We start from the raw sequence: 25,320 nt of genomic DNA on the forward strand, positions 1-25,320 counted from the left end.
ATGTGTTCAAAACAGTCCCATATTGTTATTACAGATGGAAACAGTGAAGGAAGAAAAACAGAAGAAACAAAAGCCAGCTTTTGTGAGTTCCAGAGCAATCCCTTATGATCCTGGGTCTTGTATAAGATGATTTGGAAGCTTTGGAAAGGCATTCAGGGTCTCTCCCTGAATAAGGCACTGTAACACACTGTCTTCCATAAGCCTGGCCCAGTGCCATAACAGTTTCTGCGTAATTCATTGCACGTTTTGCTAAGTGTTCTCTATATATCTATATAGATATATACACATAGACATATATGTAATTTTCCATATGCTTTCCTGCAAAACATCAGAAAAACAAAATAAGTTACATAACAGAATACAGAATAGGCTAAATTTAGTGCCTGCTGACAAGTTGCACATGCCCCAAACCAAACCAGCAATGTGCTGATAAAGAAGTTATATATACTCTAAGTTTTTAAACATAATTATTTATTTTCCCACAAAGATTTGACACAGCATAGCCTGAAGGTCTAACGTTTAACTTTCCAAGTAACTTCTGTCCTTTCCAACCTCCTTCATCATTTCAGTGAATTAGCACTATTCCTAGCAATTCCTTGTGCCATTTCCCATGACAAAATGTGATTTGGGACAAAACTAAACATTTCGTTCAAAGTCTTGGTGTTTAGCTCTCCAAAAGTAGAGGGCTGTGTCTTGAACCTCATCATCCCTTTTGAATATAAAAGGCTTAAGATATGCATAAAACAGATACATATTCTTATGGAATAAAAATACATACTTTTAAAATATAATTTTCCTTTCATCTTTTCCTCTGCATTTTAAAAGAAAAGAGGGTCAAGTGGCTGGTCAGACTGGTTATGGAATGCTGAGATTTTAGTATCACCAGTCTGGAATCAAAGTCAGCAGCAATTATTACCTGTATCTGGCAAGAGGCTTTTCAGTGAATCTGGGTGAAGTGAGCAATGAACCCTTGTCAAGACTTATCAGTAGCAAAAGCATAGGTTGTTCTAAGAACTTAGGCATGGCTAACCTGGACCAAGAGTCAGTCCAGTTCTTCATAACATTTCCAAAAGTGACCTGAAGTGGATATACTTTCCATAAGAAATATTTCAAGTACAGTATTATCTTCCAACCCACTTCAGCGGTCAGTGATTTAGAGATTGCCCGAGACAGAGGTTGCATCTTAATGCCATGTTTACAAGTTACTGCTGGGACTACCTCCCTTTAATTTGTCTGATTTTTTTTAATCCACTTTCAGCTCACGTGGTCTTCTGCATCAGTAAACTGGAGTTTGTTCTTTGTTTTACTTTTGAACTGGTTACTTAAAAATATCATCAAACACCTTTCTTAAACAAACAAACAAACAAACAAAAAAACAGAACTGGTAAATAATGACCTCCATATTTATCTTCCATATTTATCTACTGTCTCTGCTGTGGCTCTAAGCCGGAGGCATTATGAAAAGTCCACTGCATCTGACAAAGTAAAGGCATATACTGCCCGTTTCAATTAAAAAAAGAAAAAAAAGAAAAGTATTTTTAATCTTTTTTAATTCTGCAATTCCTGGTCATGTTTTAGCAAGTCTTTGAATCTAGGGCTCAGACATCTACTTGTTATGTTTCAATCGTATTTGTAATTGGAATTATTTACAGAGGGGAAATATCTAGTGAGAGTGTAAGAACTGCACTCTCTGATTTAACTAAACTTCAATTGTTACCTCCAACATGATGTACTTGTGTGAGTTCACATTTTATCTCAGTTTTCTTCCTCTTCCTCATCTTCCATTTCCTCTTCTGAGTCATCCTTATTCTTTGAAGTGTTGCTGAATTCAAGGTTGCCTTCAATATCCAGTACTTGTAAGTACTTTAGGCTTTGGAAGAGATTCTCCTTCAGTGCTCCAACTGCAATCTTATTAAACCTTTAAACAAACAAACAAAAGACCTTACTGTTAAAATAAGCCCATTTTTATATCCAACACAGAAATGAAAGGAGACTACAAGAAAATCTTTCTGCAGAGTTACTATGACTTTACTCTGACCCACAACAGCACTTCAGAGATGCCAGCCCTTGTAAAGAAAGCAGAACCGCCAAAAATGCTGGTGTTGATTTCTCCTCATGCAGAACTGAATTTTGAAATGAGGAATAGGGAAAGATGATTATCTTTCAAGTGTCTGAACAGTGTACAAAGGTTCTGGCTGACAATAAAAAGTTGAAGCTCAAAATCAATCTTCCCCCCTCCAGACCCCTCACTTTTTGTTCCCCCCTCCCCCCCAACTCTGGACACATTAGGTTGCAGAGTACTGACTCCTCTGGCCATAAAAAGAAAGGGAAAGCAGGTACAGATTAGCAAGCAAGCAAGCAAAGTGACTGAGCAAAGCTTGTTGACAGCACTGCATATCATTGCAAAGGACCCTGCAGGAAAATACTGGGAAACATTAAGTATCTCCCACTGATCTCTAGTTCACTGGTCACACTCTCAAAAAAACTCCTACTTTTCTCTACCCAGCCCCTGTTCCCCCCTCTATAAAGGTATTCTACAAGGAAAAAAAAATCATATTGAAATTCCTCCCCCACAAATTCTTTCTCTTGGCGTTCTGTTTTCTCCTTCCCAGAGAGGAAAGGCATCTGCTCCATTGCCAATATTTCAAAGTGCAACTTGCTTTTCCATGAGATTCCATGTCATCCCTTGACAGTTTAATTCTTCTCCCACAATACATGAAATACTGGCACAAAGTATCTCTTTAGAAACATGGCAACATACAATAATTTTTCACGTTATTTTGGTTTCTAAGAATGTAAATAAACTAATACGAAGTTTCAGAACCCATCACATTTCCTGCTTCGTTCCTTACTCTTGAACATGCTTAAAATTGTATTCTGTCTAATATTCCAGATGTATATTATTGTTTCACACTATTACATGGATTAATTGCCTCCCATTAAGAAATACAGCTTAACGTGGGTGGAGTTGCCTCCTAAATATGTCAGCAAAACTGTTCTGCAAATTTCTTTTTTTCTCTTTATACAGGAATATAGAATGTGGTATGTGGTTTCTGGTTTGCATCCAAGCATTCACAAAAATCTCATAAATATGAGCAGCTGAATAGACAGACTGCTCTAATTTACACCAGACATTTTAATTTTATTTGCTTGGTATGGAATCATTCATCCAAAAAGGCATGATTCAGAACTGTAGGGCAGTATGGTTGCACACAGACAAAACAAGGCCATATTTAATGTTGGACAGCAGGCATTCCTGAACATGGGATCAGCTTAATCGCATATTCTGGAAGATTTTGTATTTTACTTCTAAGCAATATTTTCAATAGTATGTTGTTACATTAAAACTGAATATATTACTGTGCCAGATTCGGGCTTCACTTCTTGTGGTTTAAATCCTTAGTAACTCTGCTTAAATCAGCTACTTCATTGTGACTTTACATTATGTGTAAAAAAGGTCAGTATCTGCCACCCGTAAAACACAATTTAATAAACAAGGTCTGCATCCAAATGACAGAGTAGGAAAAAAAAAAAAAAAAAAAAAAAGCAAAAAACAGAAAAGCTTTCTAAACTTAGTTACATAACTGCCACATTTGTGACAGTTGATTACGTTGTCATCTGTTTCTAACAAAACTATCAAAGAAATGTGCACGTCAAGATTAGTCATAGAAGCCCCGTGACAGATTTTTTTTTGTACAGTACCAAAATCCAGGGCTAACAGACAAAGGCAACGCTGAAGTCCTATAACTGGACTGTAAACTTTTAGTTCACAGCTAAATATTGGAATACGACATAGCGTTGTTAAACATTAATTTCCCAGAATTTCTAAGGTGCCTAATCCATTCTAATAAGGCATGGACAATGTCAAGAGAAAAAGCATGTTATGTGTACCTATGTCTTTTCTGAGCAGATTAACATAGCTTCATCACATTTCTACAAAACAAAAATGCTTATTTAGAAGTTAGTATTTTAAATACTTTCTGAAAACCAAGCAATTATAAAGTGGATAAAGAAGAAAAACCTTGCACATTGAAGTAGAAACTTGACCCTACCTGAGGTAAATTCCCTTTATTTTGGGTGTGGATTCAAAAGCATTCTCTGAAATGGTTGTGATCTTGTTGTTCTGAAGATACAAATATTCTAGAGATTCTGGCAGGCCTGATGGAATAGAAAGCAACTGGTTGCCAGCCATGTCTAGTGACTGAAAGGAAGAGACAACAAGGGTTAAATAAATAATTGAACGTAAATATTAGCAGCAATTCAAAAAGAGGAGTGAGCTTAACAACAAAAGAGCTTTTAAAGGTTGGCTATATACACATTCTGCTCTCCTTTAAAATTTTATCCACTGCTTTTATGTGCATATATACATACATACACAAGGATATAATGCATGCATATGTGCATTTACAAAAAAAATAGTATGGTAGCAGCACAGAAATAAGATGTTTATGCAAAGCTTATCCACAATTTGGGTTTGAAATTCATCTGGAAGCATGCTTTATTTTTCAGATGGTACTTTGGTGAGTCTGCTTCAGCACCTTTACCTTCTGGTGAGGTCAGGAAAACAGCAAATGCTGTGTGTAGAGTGGAAATTGTAAACTGTCAGCCATGCACAAAGATTGAGTTTGATTTCATGCTGGAAAACTGAAATGATATTAACTGTAGCATAAACTGATTTAATCTACTACTAATTCTCGTTAAGCTAAGTGCAGCCGTGACAACTCTGCTCTATTACTATTCAACGTCATGATTTCACATGCCATACCATGTTGTTTTGTTACGCAGCTGAACATTTCTTTATGTCTGTCCCCAAGCTTTAGCCCATGACTATTTGCAGTGAATTAAAACAGACTGGGTTTCAGATATGCTTGAGAATATTCTTTGGAAGCTGTTATTGCAAATGCTTCCCTAGCTAAGGTTACATTAGATAAATTTACACATAAAAGCACCTGAAAATATTCTCACATAGATCAATGAACAAAGACATTCAGGACTAAAGTCTGTGATACTTTCTTAGATGAGCTTAAGCAAGGAAATGGATCAAAATAAGTGTTTTGTTATCCTGTATTGTAGCATTTTCATAGCACCAAGCCAACATACTAGTTACACATTTTCCAGAGCTACAGTTCTGCAGATGATTGTTGTGATTTCGGTGTTTTTATTCTCCACATAATCCCAGTCTGGCAAACAATTATGCAAATGCCTAGCTTTGCAATTGCAAATAGATAGTCTTCAGTGATTTCCATGGAAACAGTGTGGAGTGCACTGTATGCTAAGTACTTGCACAATCAGGATCTTACGGGATTGTTATCTGTCCAATCTCCAGTGCACTAACTCATTAGCCAAGTGCAGAGTTAAGCCCTCAATGTTAAAAAATCAGATTCATTTATACTACTATGGAAATATCTAACAAGTAGTAAGACTGTTTAAGAAAAAGCCACAGCCAAAAATGGCCATTAGTCTAGCAATACGTGCTACTACCTTAACCTTGTTTAAAATGAACAGTGTTTACTGTGGGGTATGTACAGCTGAAGGGCCCATGTTTCATTCAGCAATGCATTACTCTGGCTTGACAGTGACTACAGGGGAGTGACCACAGCATAAAAGTATCATGAAACTGCAATGAATCAGGCCTTTCAAGAAAGTCAAACTTGAAATTTTGTAATTCCAACCAGTAGCTATAGCTGCCTAATGACCCATTTTTGTTTGGGGGATTTGAAAAAAGGCAGGTGACAATGGCTACATTTCATCAAGTTACTGCAGTGAAACATTTCCAGTGTCTGTAATTCTCATCACCAGCTTCCTTCCAAACTACATTCCATCTCAGATATATTTGCACACATATGCATGCATGCACACATCACCGAGGCACCAAACAAATGCAAAATGTATCACTAAAGTCACCAACCAAATCTATGGCTGATGCAAACCAACAGCGCTACAGATACTGTTCCTGCACTGCTCATTTACGTTACCTGAAAATCATGCTCATTTATTTCCAGAGACAACAAAAAGAGCAATGTTCACACAGATAAATGCCTGGAATGTCTGAAAACACACTGGGGACCAGTAGGACATATACTCCACATTCTTTATCCCTGCTTTGCTCTCAGATGTACAAAGTTTGCTTGTACAGTGCCCTACCCATATGCACCCTCGATGGCTGCCATATGACACAGGTAAAACCTCTTACTGCAGGACACAGGCTGCTGCCTAAAAGGAAATGCAGACAAATCCTTTAGCCAGTGTAACAATTTTGAAAGGTCATTTTGCACAGCGCAAATGTGATTGTTCCTGCCTGCCTTATGGTTTGTGTTTAACTTTCTCCAACAATTAAGCAAATGACAAGACTGCTGATTGAATCCAGACCTCCTAACTGCTATCCAGGTGCCTTAGCCAGCTGAGCTGCTAAATCCTGCAGCTTGGCCTGACTGCCTATAAGCTGATGTGGGGGCTTTGAGTATTAAGAGTGTTTTTGTTTATGCATTCCTTCCTTCTGCTCTCTCTTCAGTGCTGATTTTAGATCTTTTGGGATACAAGTTATTTGAAACACATAGTTTCAGTTTTAATGACAACATTTGTTAATGTTTAGCTGAAAATACAGGACACTGTTAGGGTTCAGAAACAAAAATGTCTTCACATTTCCCAGAATTAGCAGTACATGGCAGACCACCACTTTGGTCAGCAGTGGGAGGTACTTACCTCTGGCACAACAGCACACCATTTCTACTGCTACAAACAGAGCATGCAGCACTTACAATGCAAGCCTAAAACATGAGTACCAAGCAAAGCTAGTACTGGTGCTACATAAATTGGCTTAGGCAGACAGATGAGGACATCAGCATTACTAACACAATTAGAGAAGGTGATGTTTCTACCTGGAGACTGCTGAGTTCTCTCCATGCTCTTGAATAAATGGAATTGACTTTCAGTTTATTGTTGCTCAAATACAGTTCCCGCAGTTTTGTCATCCCAGACAAAGTCCCTTTTGGAATGATGCTTATCTCATTTTCCTTCAGTTTCAGAATCTGCAAGTTCTTTGGGAAGCCAAAAGGCACTGTGCTGAGATGATTTCCAGAAAGATCCAAGGACTTTAGTTGCCTCAATTTACGGAAGGCCTCCCGATGGATCTGGGGGCTTTTGAGCTTGTTGTAGCTCAGGTTCAGCTCTTCAAGGAAGTAAGTGGTAGCAAAGTCATTCCTGTTAATCTCAGAGATCTGGTTATGAAGGATCATAAGAGTTTTCACTCGTCGGGGCAGACCACTGGGAATCCTTTCCAGCATGTTGTTGTACAGGTGGACAGTGTGCAGTTTCTTTAAGCCCTGAAAGGCTAATGGGTGAATACCTCGGGCTTTTAGTTTGTTATTGTGGAGCAGAAGGTACTCAAGGTTCTTAATTTGGGTCAAGACATCTCTGCCAATCACCTTAATTGCATTCTTCTCCAGGTGAAGGAGGACGATGTTTCGAGGTAAACCACTCGGGATTTGTGAGAGGTTATTGCTGGACAAATCCAGATATTCGAGACTAGACAGTTTCCTTGGGAAAGCAGGAAAGAAAACACTCTCTGTTTAGATTCTGCAAGGTGAAATGATAATCAACTTCCCCTAGGATTTTACAGTCTTTACAATCGTGCTTGAGAGTCTTTCTCCCTGGCACAGCTCTCCTGCTACTGCCCTTTTTTGTCTCACAAAATGACTGATAGAGACAGCAAAACAAGGAGCTCCCACACTGCCATTAAGGACTAGGCTCTGCCATTGCTCCATGGCCAAACTAGCAGAGAACCTTGCTAGACTACACAAACACCCAAACCCTGCCACCTGGATGAGACCTGAGATCAGTTTTGCAGTCTAATGTTCTCTCATTTGCCAGTACAAATAGCAATGTGAACAATTTCAGTGCCTCACAAAAAAGCTGCAATGGGATCACCATTAAAACATAATTTAGCTCTCGATTTCACAGAAACGTAGTCCAAGTAAGAGTATTTTTGTCTCTGAAATTGTATATTTAAACTGAAAAGCAAGCCTGCTTTTGAGATGATGAAATATTGCTCTTATGGAAAGTAGAAATGCTAATTCAGTGTCCTAGACTAAGATACTGAACTTCTCCTGACCCTCCAGCATTATGGAAGTGAGTCAGGGCTAGATCTGCTTTGTGTAAGCTACTGAATCTGGATTCCATGGACTCAGTTGAAGCTAAAATAAATCCTCAGACCAGCCACTTACACCAACTGGATGTGGATCAGTGGTATTATATGCCAGGACTGAGAAGCTCCTACGAAGAGACTAATCTGCATGGCACTACATAACCCGCTGCAGATGACTAGAAAGTTTTCAGGAAATACAAGAACTAATGCATTGCAGACATTACTCACTGGTTACTACGCTGTTGTTCAGAGCTATCCAAGTATGTTCTGAATGAACAAATACACTTTCTGGGTAAAGCACTTCACTGCTGCAAGTTGTAATGCCTCCCCAGTTGGGTACATCTCCAATAGGATTATGCTGTGCTGTACAGTTAATATCACAACAGCAGCGTAATATCCACCCCCTCTGCTGACTGTGACTGGTGCCTTAGGTGTAGCCACTGTACTCTGTTCATCGGACTCTTAACAGAAATGATACGTCCAACATTACCTGAAGGGTGACACAACAGAGCTAAAGTAAAATACTACAGGAGGTTTCTGGGAGTGGGATGTGGAAAAGGAAAGAAATTTTTCATTGCTGGAGATCAGAAAAGTTTACATAACTCACACCAAGCTATAGGCAGGCCTGGATTTTCAGGTAAAACAAGGGCAGCACTCAGTGCAAGCAGAGACAAAGGTTAACATTTTGAAGCGCTAAGTCCCAGGCTAAATTTAGGACAGCCAAAGGCTTTTTCAGTCGCACCAGTTTCTAGAAAAGCTTTTGCAGCCATCTGGCTATTGAGCAGCACCATTACATCCCCTCTTACTCCAGCAGTCTCTCTGCACTGGGGTACAGCTGTGCCAGATGAATTCACAACTGTGTATCTGTGGCTGCTGATTTTGGGTCACAGAAACACAGAAGTGGTTTAACAAAGATGAATGTCTGGCCTTAACTTCCAGTGAACTGCCCTTGATACTGAGAAGTTTTGAGTAGCCTCACTTCTGACTTGTTTGGAAGAACAGAGACCAGCCTGCACCATCACTCTGTTCTCAGACAGCAGATAGCACCTCACATGATTGGGTCTGTGGCCATCAGGAGTGGTGCAGTCTGATGTGCAGTGTTCTATTGTTTGTATAGAAGTACTCTGGAGTGTGAATTCACACTGCTCACCACAACCTTTGCTTTTCAATGGCAGCATCTAAATCTACACCTTTTCATCTAGAGCTAGCAGAGAAATATAGAAGCAGAGAAACATAGTGCCGTTTTTAATAAATGTACTTTTAAGTAGATGAACTACTATACCAGATGAGGCAGATGTTCACAAACACAGGTTCAATCTACAGATGTGATTCTCACCAGAAAGTTTCGTTGTCCATTCCTTCATTAGTCAAGTAATTATTCTGTAAATACAGCTCCCTCAGGCCTGTAAGTTCACTGAAGGCTCCTTTGGGAATCTTCTCTAGCTTGTTGTTCTAGAGTCACCAGAAACACATAGCACATTATTTAGCATGAAACAACATGAGACATTCGAGTTCTACTCAGCTAATACCAGGCAGACATGAGTTGTTTCAGGGGATGTTATAATTCTGCCTAAGAAATACATACAAATAATAGCTTAAAATATTACAACTTCTTTTTATTGATTTCCCATGGAATTTTTAGGTTGAGTTAGAATTTGGGACCCCAGGAGGAATTATTTTGTATTCGTAGTCCTTGCACCTATGTGAAAATCTACAATGTAATTTAGGCAACTAATGCTTGGTTGGAAGCTGTGAACCAGACATTCTTTTAGTATTTCTGCAATGTACATTCCAAAATAATTACTCCTTCCAAAATAATTATTGCTTAGTGTGGCTTTGGAGTAGCCAGCAGGCAGATATGAACAAAATATAAAACTAAATTCCATTTAGGAATTCCATACAGGTACTGTAGGAATTATAAAAGGATATATAAAACTCTGAATGTTAAACTTTCCATTGTTAAGGTATATGCAATAATATCATTGGCAGGCTAAATGAGATACACGTCCCAACTAATATAAAGTGGATACCACCACAGACTGATTCAGCTGGGTATCTCAATGAACAGCGAAAGAAAAGGAAAGACCTGTCACACCTACAGTACTTTTAATCAGTTTTGGCCCACTATTTGCTATTTCCCATTTCTCAATGTTATGTTTTTGTTTTTGTTTTTTTTCCCCATTCAAAACATCAATTTTAATGTCACTATTGACAGGCAGTGCACTTTAAAACAAAATGCCTGATTCTCTCTCCCACTTCTCTGCCCTTAACACAGTTGGCAACAGCAGGGAAGTATAAAAGTTCTAAGAGTCTTCAAAGTTGAGCCTTCCCTTGGAAGATAACAGTTATTAAAAAAGCCAATAAAACCCAGGGGTTTAGTAACTTCACACTTTGCAGAGAAATTCAAGAAATTTAAAGGATCAGACCCTTTGCCTTCTTCAAGCTACAGAAGCCCATTTTCTAGAAGACTTTAATGAGATTTAGCAGCGAAATCTTCAAGGGAAAAGAAAGCTTGGAGGCAACACAGAACTGCATAAGACCAGGGGCTGATAACAGACTTCAGTCTACACACGTCCAAGGAGCTGTCAACACGAGAAACAAACGGAACCAGGATTCCCCACCACTGCAGCTCTCCCATTGCTAAAAAAGCTAAGAACTTTAGCACAGACATCATGAAATGTTTTTATTGAAATCAGATGACATGGAATTAAAAATGCTGGAGAGTAGATAATACCACAACTTCTGCTGTTACACTACTGATGGAGAAGTTGTAGCAGTGAAGAATCACCGATCCAAACTTTCTCTGTGTTGACTGAATTGCCAGTTCGGTAGCAAACAAAAATCACTGATGATAGGGAACAGCAGTCTATGTGATAGGAATTAGTGAGCAAAGCCAACATCTAGGGGGTAAGCAGCTGTCAGGAAAAACACCATCATCAGTGGCAAACTTAACCAGTAGGCCAATTAGTGAATGGCCATGAAGAATGATCTATCTACCTTCTTGTACTACCAGGCATTAATATGATTATACTCAAGCAGGGTCCAACAGTGCTACCACATGGGCATTTGCCTTTCATTCTCCTGAAAACACTGAAAAGCACTTTTATCCCCTGTGAGCATTTTCATGTTTTGCAAAAACACACTATTACTTAGAAAAAAGTAAGGAGATAGCTACAAGACTTACAGTGGGCCTGGGAATGTGTTCAAGTGAACTGAAATCACTTGGCTGTGCAGTTTGAATCCCATACAAACACAGTACTTTTGTCACAACTGTAAAGGAATACGGAAGCTTGGTGTCGTTACCTTTAAATGCAATTTGTATAAGGCTGGAGGGAGATTCTTTGGAACATATTTCAGGAAATTGCTGGACATGATGAGTATCTCCACATTATCAGAGCCATTGAACATGCTATCGGGTAACCCAGCATCTGAAAGTTTGTTGTTATGAAGATACACAGATCTGCCAGAAGAAGAAGATAGATAAGCAGACACTTAGACCTATTTTTGTTTGTTTTACCGAGAGAAAGCTGTTGAAAAATTGTGGTTCAGTCTATTCTCCTTTCCTTGAGATAATTAGAGTTGTTTTCAAAGCATGCCCTTTAATTTAGGGAGGCATAACCAAACGCACAACCAAATGCTTAGTCCAAATACTCTCCAAAATGTAGGTCTATTTAATTCCAAACCTGGATGTGAATATGAATTTCATAAGCAGCCTCACCTTCTTAACAAGTAACAGAATGCAAATCTGGGATTGCACAATGCTTTGAAATCTAAATATCAGTTCTGTCATTTGGATCTAGCTTTGTACTTGGCTAAGAGGGACAAAACACATCAGTGTTGTGGGTTTACTCGAGAGGGTTAAAACTTTTATCTGTAGAAGTTTTGATTTTCTAATGACCCTTTGGGATCTAGAAAAAGAGAGTTTCTTATTTTCTTGCATTTAAACTTTAATATTCACCAAAGAGTTTCCCCAATCAGGTTAAAACAAACAAACAAAAAGATTTAATCTTCCTTGCACGGGTTGCAATTCTGTATAAAGCAACTGAAGTTGCTACAAAGTTATGAAGTAACTATGAAGTTATTACTGGTTTAACTGCTAAATAAAATAATTTCACTTCTTTTTAACAAAAGAAATTACAGGACTTTACTGATCACTATTACCCCTTCATTCCCTGCGTGTACCCTGCGATGCAGCAGGCAGCTAAAATCATGGAGACAGATTAAAGCTGCAAAAAAGAGCACAGTGTAAAAGTGGACTTGGACTCTCTACCAGTTCCAGAGAACTTGGCAACATCTTTCTGAAAGGAAGGAAAGGCTCAGAATGGAAACACAATAGTGTGATCACACACTCCAGGAGGTCCAGAGCCACATGAAAATAGAGCTCACCCTTCATGGTCAGGTGTACTTTTAACTTACAAATATTTGCCTTTCAGAAAATGCTGTTTTCCAAATAATCAGTGCGAGACCATGAACTCCGCTGGGAGCAAATAAACCAAATCAAACAACTGAATTAGAATGTGATATCAGCAATTTCAGAAATCAATGAGTTATCATTCTGATTAAAATGAATACTGGTGTGGGAGAGTTTGTAAAAATCGCTTCAGAAGAAGTGCAAGTATTTTAATATAAAATCGGAATATGGCACCTTATGTAACTCAAATTTAGGAAGAACACATATAAATCCTGCTTCTTTTATGATGAGATATTGCCAGAAATCAGTGTCCAATTCTGCCTTTTCAGCTACCAAGAGCCTATGAGACTGAAGGCCTAATAAGCAGAGTGTTTCTGCTCTCAGTGAAATCAGAGGGAACTGAGAGTTCCTCAATTCATCACATGATTGGGCTCTTGGAGCTCAACTGGGTCAGCGATTATTAAGTGTTTCCAAACTTGGATTCATAAATTGCTACCAAAGGAGCCTGAGATGTCTCTGCAGGATTTAGACACTGTAGTGTCCATATAAAGAGGCTACCCAAAAGGCCTTTGGAAAAGACTGTATCTCACAGGAGATGTGTCTACACACAGATGAATTTGAGATGGACTAATGTGTTGCACTGTATCCAGCTGAGAAAATCACAACCTGAAACTAGCAGAGGGACCTCAGACACCAGAGGAAGGTAACTATGCTTAACTTCAACATAGTTGAGTTACACTCAACTGTATTGAGTACTGTACATTCAATGTGACTCTTCTTTTTAATGAATGGATTATAAATATCTGGCAATTTCTAGCCATAAATCCCCATTTTGAGAAACTGAAGCTCTTCCTTTTAAATTGAAGCATAGCCAAAATGGAGACAAATAAATTTTTATCTATGCAAAAGTGTCTGGCAGCTAGTAAAAGACCTCGGAATGTATTTGTCTGAGAGGTTATTTGATCCTTGATGGTGAAATTAACAAGTAGTCAGCTTCTTTCAAAAAAGTATGAGCAGGCAATAAAATGGCTTAGCCAGATAGTTTCTTTAACTCACCAGCTACCTCCAAGCAGCAGCAGCACACTATTCTTGTTTCACTTTCTGATCCCTTACCTCAAGTTTGGTTTCTGTCCAAATGTGAGTCCATATATCTTAGTGAGATAATTGGCTGCAAAATCTGCACTGATCAAGGTATTCGGGAGGAATTTTGGAGCCACCGTTAGCTGAAAAAGAAATATATGGGGCAATTCCAATTAAATGCAACAAATGTTTTGACCAAGTATAAAGCCATCAACAAAACACTTGCAAATTTATTTTCTCTGAACAGGCAAAAGTAAATGAAACAGAATGCAGATTGTATGAACAAAAACAAATTGTCCTCACTCACTAATCTCTCCAGGAAGGAGACAGACTTTTGCTCCAAGATATGTGAATATTTGTTTTGGTTGGAAGAATCCTGCCTCTTTTTGGTGGAAGAAGTCAAGAAGTTATTATTCTGAAAGCAAATGCATTGCTTGTTATTGTTCATAATTCCTCAGTCTGCTGTGCCAAAAAAATCCAACCCACCTCACACTGGCCTACTGTTTACTCCCAAATGAAAGTATGTTGGTTGCGAGAGGAAGTGTCACTTCGTGTGTTTGTTCCAGTACTGTGTGCATTTACAATGATCTCTTCAACAAAGGACACAGGTTCCCAAAGGGCAGGGATGTTTCCGAGTTCAATGATGGGATATCAAATGGAACTTCAAAGCAAAGATCTATTGTATGGGGGTACCTTGTTCTAATGAAGTGATGCATCAGAAACCAAATACAGAAGGACAATTTTGTGGAAAGCATGAACCCAGCAGACTTCTGCATCAAGATGGAAAACAAATTCCCTGGGAAACAAATTCTCAACATGATGCTGTGCTAGATATGATCCTTCAGTACATAAACAGAAGACTACTGAATTGCAGTAGGCACGTGCTACCACTGTGGTTACATATATTAACTATAGCAGCAGTGAGACAACTGATAAAATATTTTATGTATACTCTGAAGGACTCTTTTCTAAGGAGACACTGTATTTTTTGTCCTCTAGGGCTTTGAGATCATGACTGAAAACTCTGGGAACTGGTAGGAATGTACCTTCTAGCTTGAAATTATTTGAATTTGTAAAGCTTCTTCCTCACAGCACTGTTATGTGAAAGAGCAATCGGTTGTTAATAATAGTGTAAGAACAGAACTATTTGGAAGATGAATAATGTATGAGAGAACAGACACTTTACTGAAGATCTAACGCAACACTTATACTATGTATTTACCTAAAGTAAAACCTCTGTGCTAGTTTGTCAAGTGTATATTGATGTGTATAGCCATGAACTTGTAACTTACTGGACTCAAAATACAGTTGTATTTTTTTAAAGGGTGAAAGTACATTACATACTATTTCTAATCCTCACCTTAAACTGTCTTAAGTAGTTAATGATCACAAATACAAGTGGAAAGATCTCACAGTCCCTCATATCTATGTGTACAGATAGTACCTAAGCAGTGGAAATAAGAGGTGTTTGTGTAATACCACTGTTGCCACAGCACTGCCCTTGACTTTGTTGGTAGTCTCTCACCTCCTGACCTGGGAGATACGATCTCATGGAAGTGCATAAAGACACTCAGCTCTGATTAGGAAGGGCTGACAGAACTAAGTCTCTACCACAACATAATACTGAGATAACAGACACAGGAAATAAACTTAATCACTTTCATACACAGTGGCACATTAAAGCTTTTTTCCTGAAACACCGTCTATTGGGTCATAACTTTCATACAAAACAAAGTGAATGTCTAAGATATGTGAAATGAAAAACATCAGAACCACAGGAAAGAGAAAGAGAAGTTTCATCCAAAAAGAGCATTCGCTTGCTTAGGACTTTGCTTTGGCATTTCAGCACTTAGTCATGAGGCTAATTGATCTCCACTGGTTGACTGCTTGAAGGATTACTGCTGGATTGTTGTAATTCAGCAAAATCAAAGGTGACTGAACAGCTTCATCTAATATACTGTCTCAGTATACTAGATGAATATACTAGCTCAGGACAAGATCTACAGTTTGATGGGAGAGATTTCAGTTATTAACAATGCTTATTGTAGCTGCTATTTAATTAATACATATCATAAGTGTGATGAAAAATTCTAAAGGAAACTACAGCAACCATTCTTTACTTAAAGCACTTTTTAATCATAAGCCATTGCAGGATTTTAGTCCATTACAATATTTTTTTTCTCCAACTAGCTAAGCTCGTTTAATGAAAGATAATATCTGGTGGGATCACAAGTGAAGATAAAGCATAAAAAATATTAAATAAAACAAGGAGCAAACTACCAGCAAATCCCTGCTCTCCTCCAGACACCACAGTTACTTGATCTGCATCATTTCCCACTGCAGAGTGGATGCAGTTTGAAGCCAATCTGGTTTGTCCTGGCTTGTGATTTATAAAGAAATGTGTTATTTTTGTGGGTCCACAACTTCTCACCATAACTAGTTCTGACATTCGCTGATGTTTGCATTTTCTTTTGGGATCCTTTTCTCTCTGCAGTGAAGCCAGAAAAACCAAACACTTTGTTTTGTCACACAGGGAAAACTGGAGTGCGAAGTTCTGGAATATTAGTCACAGTCTGGCTTGTTCCTCTTTATGGAGTTATTAACTGCCAAGATTGTTATATGGAAATGGTGCTTGAAAGAGAGAAAAGAACACAATGTTACTGTACTAAAGAATGGGTTCTATTTTCAATCACTCCACACAGAAATCCATGGAGTGATTCTGGAAATGTCTTGGCATGACTGAAACCTCAGTGTGGCCACATGTATATAAATGAAACATCAAAGGGTCACAGATTATAAAAGGATAATAAAAATATGTATATATGGACACACATATAGATATGTAGAGAGAGAGCAAAGGAAGAAAGGGAAGGGTATTTGTAGACGAAAGAAGCTCTGCCTGATTTTTAACTTTTTTCTGTGGCATCCCATTTCTTTGCAAATATTTGTGGGAGATGACCAGAGAAAAAGCCATAATGGGAACCACCATTAAGTGTGGGTATGGTGGTATTGTAAGGGTATATGAGTAGACATTTCACTTCCTTGCTTTGGCAGGAAGGAAAATGTGCTTCTGTCATGACAATCACCTTGGATCCTCCAAATGGGATCTTTTCCATTAAAAAAGAAATTCAACTCCTACCACTGCAGCAAAAAGAATAAATTCATTACCTGCTCAGTTTCACTTGTGTGTGGATATCCCCCCTGAACAAACCTACGGCGAATGGGGATCTGAGAAAACTGGATGGTATTTTGCAGATCTTGACAGCTCATACACAGGTACTAGGATGTGTTTATTCACTGGTATTTCAACCCAGCCTCATCTGATTGAGATATGCAGCATTTTACACCATTCCCCCACAGCTTATTTGCATACAGGGGTAATTTATAGGTGCAGAGGCTCTCCGTATCTCCCTGCACACACAAGGGAAAGCTTTCACCAACCGCACAAAGAAATAAGCATTCAAAATATACCAGCATGTGTAGCCTCTAAGTTTTTCGGGCTCTAACTGGTTGTCTTGACCTTAAATGAACCTTTGTTAAAATATCACTTTTGGACAATTTTATATCCATAGGATATCTATTTTAAAAAGAATTGAAAACTTGCTTGTTTAACTTTCAGAACCCAATTAGAAAAGAACTCTGAAAGCCTTATGAGCCTCTTACCTTATTGTTTGCCAGGTATAGGTAATTCAGGTTCTCCAGATGTTCAAATGCTTCCTCTGGCAGCCCTTAGAAACAGGAATAGCTCTGATCAGTAACACTGGCACCCTATTGCCTCTCTGACTGAAAATACCAGAGGGTGTTTTTCTCTCTCTCAGAGAATATTTTAACAGAAGATTTAGATATTGTTCATTGGCACTGATACAATCTGATTCAGACCTATTGTTGTTTTTTTTATAAAAACCAAACCAAATCAAGCCAACACAGACTGTTAAGAACAATGGCAGACTGTTAAAAATTATAAGCATACATGGTTGTGGCCCACCCCGCTGACAGGGGTCACGTACAGAGCTGGCGTAGATTTGCTGTACAGCTGATTATCAGTGCTTGCAGCAACCATGCTATCTGAGAAGTTTCTTTTGTAGTTTTTTCATGAATCTGCAGATAACTTTTCTTGGCAGGACATAATCTGAGGTCGTTTAATGATCAGATCAATCTGATCTATGACCATGAGGTTGCCAAAGTAACACCAGTAGCTGCATGTTGTAACTCTTCTCTTGTGCTGCTTCCCCACAATCCCATACAGCCATGCGGTAACCAGCTTAGAGTTGATCCAGCTCAGAGCTAATAGTCCTCCAATAATTTTTAATTTTCAGCTGAATCACCCCACATCCAGCTGAGCACACAAGCACTACTGCAGTCACGATGGAAAGGATGCAAATAACACTTTGACCTGGCACTTAGAAAACTGAAAGTCAAAGGCAAAGTTATTTCCCATGTCAAAACTTATGTAAAACTTAGAGCTGCACTGAGGCTTGTGAAAGAAACATCACACCCAAAAGGTAGTAATATCAAGGTCTGAATCTATTAAGCAGTCCTCCTTGTGTTACGTAAGAGTGATATGGTTTGGGTCCCATGCATAATGTGCCCACATTCTCAATAAAAGCTGTTTGCTATCATTGCAACAAGAATAGTAAGAAAAATCAGAGCAACTGAACACACATGTTAAGAACAATTGCATCCTTTGTATTGCATATCCTACTGTCTTATTATTTACTCAAAATTCTTCTACTTTCTTCACCAACCAGTTATCAAGTTTCTCTAATAAACACTAGGCTTAGCAAACAAAGCCTGCCTACAAGAATGAAAATGCTTTTAGAAGGGGAGAAGTTGCAATATTTGCAATATATGTTATATGTATTTATATTTAATTCAATGAGAACCAAACTGGATTGACTGACTGAACTAAACAAGTGAATTAAGAAATGAGGTCAGTCAGAAGGAAATCATTCAGCATGTAGACATTTCTGGTTCTCAAGTGCATTGCATTGATGTGCCTGAGGGACTGGAGGGAGTTTCCTGGATGAGAAGATCTCACGCCACAGTACATAGTGCTGCTGCCAGGTCTCCTCCACTGGTTCAGTAAGGCTGCATTCTTATACACTGAGTATTATGTTTCAGATGATAAAGTGCCTCCACAATCTGTGTGATGGCTAAAGGAGTGATGCTTACAGCCAACCACTCCAGTCAAGTGAGTCCATCACTCCTCACAGCTTCCTTATCAGCTGCCACTGGGCCCACTGCACAAGCTGGTGTTGCTGAAGCTCTGTCTCTGTGCACTTCATGGCTCTTCTGGCTTACCTTTTGAAGTCAGCCTGTTGTTTTGCAAATTGAGAGTTTCTAGTCTGTGAAGACGAGCAAGCTCTTCTGGAAAGATTTCCTCTATCTGGTTATTCTAAGAAAAAGGAGAGGATTAATCATCAGCAAAGTAATCCAAGAAGGATCCAAATAAAACCCAGACTATGAACTCCAGTAAAACTTGGAAATGAACCCACCATGTCAAATCACTGTCAACAGCCTTCTCTTCATAATGAGCCAAACTTGGATCTCAAAACCAAGACATCCAAACCCAGCAGCATTTGAAGGCCTGAAACAAGTTCTGTGTTCATCTCCGTAAATATCCAGCTTATGGACTGGTAGCACACAGAGTGCAATCATGCCTGGCAAGGTTTATAATCCATCTGCCACAGCCAAACGTGTAGCTGCAGCAAAGCATTTGCTGCGAGGTTGGCACCGTAGAGTTTCAGGTTTATTCTGTTATTTAAATGTTGTTTTTAAAATGAAGAATTTTTGTCCCATTGCAAACTTGTCATGAGCAGGGAGAGTCAAACTGAGTTCAGTTTCACTGACTTTACTGTCGGAAGCGACTGCCATCAGATTTTCATTAACAGGCTTACTAGCATTTAGACCATTAATGAGTGATTCTAGCATTTTAGCATCTAGGGGACTAAAAAAGTCAAGGACCCACTGAGCTGGAAGCCAAGCTAATACACAGAAAGTGACAGCTGCTGCTTCGAAGTAGCTTCTCTGCTTTTGGCAGTAGAGGTGGGAGCCATGGCTAGCACATGCCTGGAACAGATCTGCTGAGGAAGGTGCCAGCTTACATTACGGTTTTTCTAACTACACAGCATTTGGATGGAAAGCTTTGAACAAAAACGGCATTTTAACCATTGATCAGAATTGGCAAACAGGAGCAGTAAACAACAAGCAATTGCTTAAGAGCCAAAGAAGCACTGTGAAGTCTGGAGCCATGACCAAACCTTGGAGGAACAGCCACAGCACTGCCACACACCAGCCCTGCTCACGTCCTGAGGTGTCAGAGCAAGGGCAGGGAAGTATGCCTGCCAAAATGCTGGTCATGGGGATCTAGGACCCTAACAGCAAAGCATGTTGTGGACAGTCCAGGACAGGCTCCTACCTGAAGTTTGAGTCTCCTATTGCGTGCCTTTGTCTTGAAAAGACATGAAGGCTCCACAGTGTAACCAATGGCTGCGGTTGTGGTGTTACAGCTTCCTGGGTAAAATGACCCCAAAATCTCCTCATTGCACACAGCCCAGCAAGCATAGCACTGGCTGTCACCCTGTGTTGAGGCCATCCATCCCTCTGGTGCTGCTTCTAGGCCCGTGAGGGATGGTTTCAGCCACACTTCAAGCACTCCTTGCTGCGTGCACAGGCTGCAGGGAGGGGGCTTGGAGGAGACGGGACACTGGGAGCCACTGGTTGGCTCTGTGTCAGGACCAGTGTGCTGTGCTTACAATACTTTAGCTAAGTAGAGCTGCCAAAGACTATATTAATGAAGCAGTTTAGTCCATACTTTTCAAAGACACCTCAGAATTGAAGGCCTTAGCCAGAAAAAAATAAAAATATATATATATATATGTATATTGCTTTGGACAAAAATTCTTCTCTTGGAGCTGGGGAGAGGATAAAGAGGGAAGAAATCCAATCTTTTTTCCTCCTTTGATGTGTGGAGAGTTAGGGTGAAATGTCCCCCTTGACTCTGGGCAGCAGCCCAAGCCTTTCCAAAGGGCTGTGCTGAGCAGCGGGTCACCGCTCTCTGGGCTGTGTGGGGCTGGGGAGCGGGGCTCCTGAGGGGGCCGGGGGGAGCCGGGCAGTGAGGAGCCGGGCCCGTACCTGCAGCGAGAGGTGGTTGGTGAGCTCGGGCAGCAGCAGCGGGAACTCCTTCAGGTCGATGCCGCCGCAGTCCACGACGCCCTCCTGGGTGCAGCCGCAGTCCCGGGGGCAGCCGGGGGCCGGGGCCGGGGGCCGGCGCCGCCTCTCGGGGGAGCCCTCGGGGAAATCGGCGGCGGTGGCGGCGGCGCAGCCCAGAGCCAGGAGCCCCAGCGCCAGCAGCGCCCGGCCGCCGGCCGGCATCGCCCCTGGAAGCCGAAATAGCTCGGGGTCAGCCCCATGAGGCCTTCCCCGGGGGGTCCGGTCCCTTCTGAAACCCCCCGTGGGTCCCCAGCTGCCGCCCCCCTGCCCGCCCACGTTATTTATTGCGTGTTTTTATATTGAGAAACGCCAGCTGATCCCGGAGGTTTATAGAGGAGGTTTTGCAATGTTATTCGTGTGTAGCTGCTGGTCACGCCGGCCCAGGGAAGCGAGAATGGATGGAAAGGAGGTGCGCTGGAAAACTGGCCCAGCCACCAGCCAGGACGCCTCTCAGGGGCTGCTCTGGAGCCCTGGCTAACAGGGGAACAAAACCGCCCCGCTACTGAAAACATCACGGGCTGCCTATTGGTTTTGGACGGTGCTGATCCGACCCTTAGAGGCCTGGCTAACGCTCAGCTTTTATCTTTCTGGCAGCAGGTTAAAATAATGCAAACAGCAGTTGGGTATCTACCAGATCAGCTAGCTGGCCCTCATCCAGCCCCCCCATCTCGTTTGTTGCCCTGCTCAGATTTTATACACAACAATTTGCAGTAACAGCCGGGGATGGCTTTCCTTTTTTTCCCTTTCTACTATCCTTTGTATTCAGCAGTGATGAGAAATTCTTATTTAGGCTCATCTTTTAAGGACAACAAGCACAACAGATTTTTGATCTTGTGAAATAAATACTCCTACCACTCCAGGTAGAGAACCACTCCAGGCATGAGAAACAAGAACCGACCAGAGCCCGGCTGGCACCTGTCAGAGCAGCACGGCTCTGTTTGCATCCCTGGGATTTTGCTGCTTTGCACCAGCTGAACTCAGGGGCTCTCGCAGACTTTGGGTGCTTGGGAAGCATTGGAGAGATCCTGCTCTGAGTCCCAGTCATCACAATGTTAAATAGTTTCTTTAAACACTGACTTACACTTGAAGAAATGGGAGAAGGGTGGCACTAGAGGACAGAGCACTGGCCTGAGATATGGATGGGTTTGTTTTGGTCCTGGTCTTTGCTACCAACTTGCTGGGTGATTTTAAGAATTTAACATTGTTTGCTTGATCCCTCTTCCCCCTGCTCCACTATTCCACAGCTTCCATATCTGTAAAAGCTGAATATAATGAAATTAATCTCCTTTATAAAGCATTCCAGAGATCAGATGGTGTTCCTTATATGGCAATATAGCTAGATATTAACAGTGAGATCAAAATTGGCCATATGAACATGCCAACAAGGGATTAGTAAAATCCTTAGTATTTGGTGACCTAACCTCAGAAAATATTTCAGAAATCTTAGAGAAAATAATCTCAGAAAGTACAATGAATCAGATCTCTAACAAAGTTACTTTTTTCCTATATATCAGCTTACTGTTACAGATATTTACAAGCAAAACTGAAGAAAAAAATTAAATACAGGTCAAGAGCAGCCTTGCTGTAACAATGCCAACACCGTTTTGATAGCAGTTACATCATGACTGGTATTGGGCTCTATATATTTGCAACATGCTGATTTTTCCACATCTATAGCAAAAAACAATGTTAAAAAAATAGCATGAAATAGTGCATCCATTATATACTAGAATTTCCTAGACAGTCTCACCCTACTGTCATCAATAGGTATGATTCTGCTACAATGCCTCTGAAGGGCATACTGCTCTGGTGCCACAGGGAGACACTTCAGATACAGAAACATCTGCTTGCATCTGGAGAGCAGGCAGTAAAACCAGGCATGAGTTTGATTTTCTTTTAGTTCAAAGAAAGCCTGAAGTAACTCACTCCTTTTAAATTCATTCCCATGGGCCTGATCCAAAGCATTATTAAGAAATCTCATTAAAGGGGTAGCTCGAAACCCACTAAAAAGAGCACTCTTCCCTCACTGTCAGAGGGGTTTGGATCAGACTCTTCCACTCAGAGACTGAAGTTACACTGAAAGCAAGATCAGGGCTCTCTGTGGTTGCATCTTTCTGAGTTCAGACAGAGGCACCACGGATTTCTGCACTTTGCTGCAGCACAGCCCCAGGGGCAGGGTGCACCAAAAGGCACAGTCTCCAGAAGTAAGCTGAAGTTTCAGGAGTTAGTGTAGGTTTTCAGCAATTCCAACTACCTCAAAGAACAGCAGGCTCATGTTCAAAATATCTCATCTCTGCATCTGTTGTTCTCCACACACATTTCTTACAGGACACATGCACACTTGAAAAAACATCCTCTCCTTCAATATCAACAGGTTAAGTAAATTTGTAGCTTACATTTGATATCTATTCTGAAAGCTATAGCTGAAAGACAGGCTGCTGGATGATGTCTGGCAATACAGCTTTTAAAAAAAATAAAGTGCTGAGAAACTCACCTTTGTTGTCAGAGATCAGATGAATGGAGAAGAACATTTCTCTTGCCCCCACAGGCTCCCTCAGCTCATGCCATGTCAGTTACATGCGCTGAGCTCAGAGCAAGTCTCCCCTTTCCAAGCCAGATCCTTTCCAGATGTGAGCAGCAGAATTAGAGAGAGTAATAGGCAACCCTCTACCAACGAGTTTCCTGCACTTTCCAACGAAATCAGAGAGGAATTTTCCAAAGTCACCATATGGGAAAATGTGAGTAGGAAAGAGGAAGCAGCTATAGTCCGAATATAAAGACCTGGGCAAGAAGCAATCTCCCATTGCTTTTTGTCAACACAGTTTGTGAGATCTTTGAGAGGTGCCAAAAGCAAGCATGCTGGAATTGACAGACGCAGAGGCGGTGTGTGCTTTAGCATTTCATTGCAGGACACTGGAGCTGCACTGTCTGATACTAGATCTTGAATTTTAGCTGCATTCAACACAAAATCTGAATTCCAGGTGGGAATGTTCTCCCATTCCCTGGGGGCCTGTTTCAGATTAGCCAGGAACAGAGAGATCAACAGTTTTTCCTGTATTTCATCTTTTTTGCCCTTTAACTCCCCCCCCATATTTTTTTTTTAACACATTAACTGATCTTCAGGGACCTGGGATAGATAGGCTGTGAAATGACAAAAGTCTTAGAGGCAAAGTCACAGCATTTGACATTAACACCCAATCTACCCAATGTCTTCTATATTTTCTAAGCCCCATATTACAGTACTAAACACCAAAAAACTATCCCCCACCCCTCAAACCTCTCCGGTCACGTTTAGCCCAAAGTCTCACATTTCCTATTTTTCCCCTCTTGGTAAAAAAAGAGAGGAACATGCTGTTTATAACACGGTATCCTCTAAGTGCAGCAATACTTCCAAGAAAGCAACACAGCTGTTTATCACTGGCAGCAGAGTTAGGTTTTGTGCTGTATTTTTTTTAGTATAAAGCCACCTGTTTTGTGAATGCCCTGCAGCATGCTGTACAGTACCTTCACAAAATCCGCAGAGGAGCTCTCCTCACCAAGACCACGACCTTCTTGCTGTATTCCTCCCCCTACCCCCCCAAAAAAAATCCCCACACCGATTCTTTCCTCTCGACTCCAGCTGAACTAAAGTCTAAAGCAATTAAGTTATTTCCTCCCTCTCTTCTTCCAGGCTCATATCAACTGGAACTGATCCCCGTCTGTGCCACGTGTAAGTTTCAAAAGTTATTGTGGGAAGTGTGTTTCTACTGAAACAAAAATAAAAACAAAGCAAAGCTGGCTGCTTATTCTTACTGATTCAGAGATCCAGAATGTATTTGCCTGCTACCCTTTCTTCATTACAGCATCCTGAAGCCACAGACCAAAATTAACACCATGTTTTCAGGAAGGAGAAAAAAGTGTGTTTATGTTGGGAAACCACCTATCTTATCCCAGTCTGCAAACAGAGGAGAGTCGGGTGATTACCCAGCTCACTACTAATGCCAGAGCAGCCCAAGAGGGAGAGGTAGAGATCAGATTCACTCTTATCTAAAAGTGTATTTTTCTCTGTGTTTTTATTGTGGAAGTATAGTACTTAGCTACCCCATTGCATCTAGAGGTACTGCAAGACATTACAAAAAGAGGGGCATTATGTCCCCTTCAGTGATGGGGAGACAGACGCAAAGAGAAGTGCCATGGCCAGCTCAGGATTACCCAGCACCCTAGAGCTGGTATGAGAAATCAGACATCCCATGTGTGAAGGTTACACCCTTACACTATGCTACAAATTACCTAACAGGGAAACGAACTGGATTCAAACCTACCCAGAGGTGTTCTTACCCACCACCAAGCCAAGGACTCTGCCCTAGCATGGTGTAAGGTCTCAGGCAACCAGTTTCTCTTACGACAGCATTCAGGTGCTTTCAGAGGAAAGCCATCCCATTGCAGGACTCACAACTCAGGATTAGTTGCATGACACAGAATCACAGAATCACAG

At 40.6% G+C, this 25,320-nt stretch overlaps 1 protein-coding gene across 1 annotated transcript; it reads right to left on the reverse strand.

Moving 5' to 3' along the window:
• Positions 1-5: 5 nt before the first annotated feature.
• On the reverse strand, positions 6-23,401 carry PODN (podocan). The gene is made up of 11 exons (XM_084290815.1): positions 23,341-23,401; positions 20,769-21,013; positions 18,936-19,029; positions 17,298-17,362; positions 13,668-13,777; positions 11,447-11,603; positions 9,480-9,595; positions 6,879-7,536; positions 4,053-4,201; positions 1,718-1,918; positions 6-318 (listed from the first exon to the last, which is right to left on the reverse strand). The coding sequence occupies exons 1-10, from the start codon at positions 23,375-23,377 to the stop codon at positions 1,756-1,758; spliced, it is 1,794 nt and encodes a 597-aa protein (XP_084146941.1). The 5' UTR covers positions 23,378-23,401; the 3' UTR covers positions 6-318; positions 1,718-1,755.
• Between the last annotated feature and the right edge of the window lie 1,919 nt (positions 23,402-25,320).

This window comes from Netta rufina (genome assembly GCF_964035555.1).
Source record: "Netta rufina genome assembly, chromosome: 8".
NCBI lineage: Eukaryota > Metazoa > Chordata > Aves > Anseriformes > Anatidae > Netta > Netta rufina.

What these genes read in the sequence shown, in the direction of transcription:
- PODN (XM_084290815.1), bottom strand. Translation starts at nt 23,377, where the DNA reads ATGTTCTTCTCCATTCATCTGATCTCTGACAACAAAG. An exon ending in TCTGATCTCTGACAACAAAG is followed by an intron (nt 21,014 to 23,340) that starts GTGAGTTTCTCA and finishes TTCGGCTTCCAG; the next exon opens with GGGCGATGCCGGCCGGCGGC. An exon ending in GAGAACTCAGCAGTCTCCAG is followed by an intron (nt 4,202 to 6,878) that starts GTAGAAACATCA and finishes TCTTCCTTTCAG; the next exon opens with TCACTAGACATGGCTGGCAA.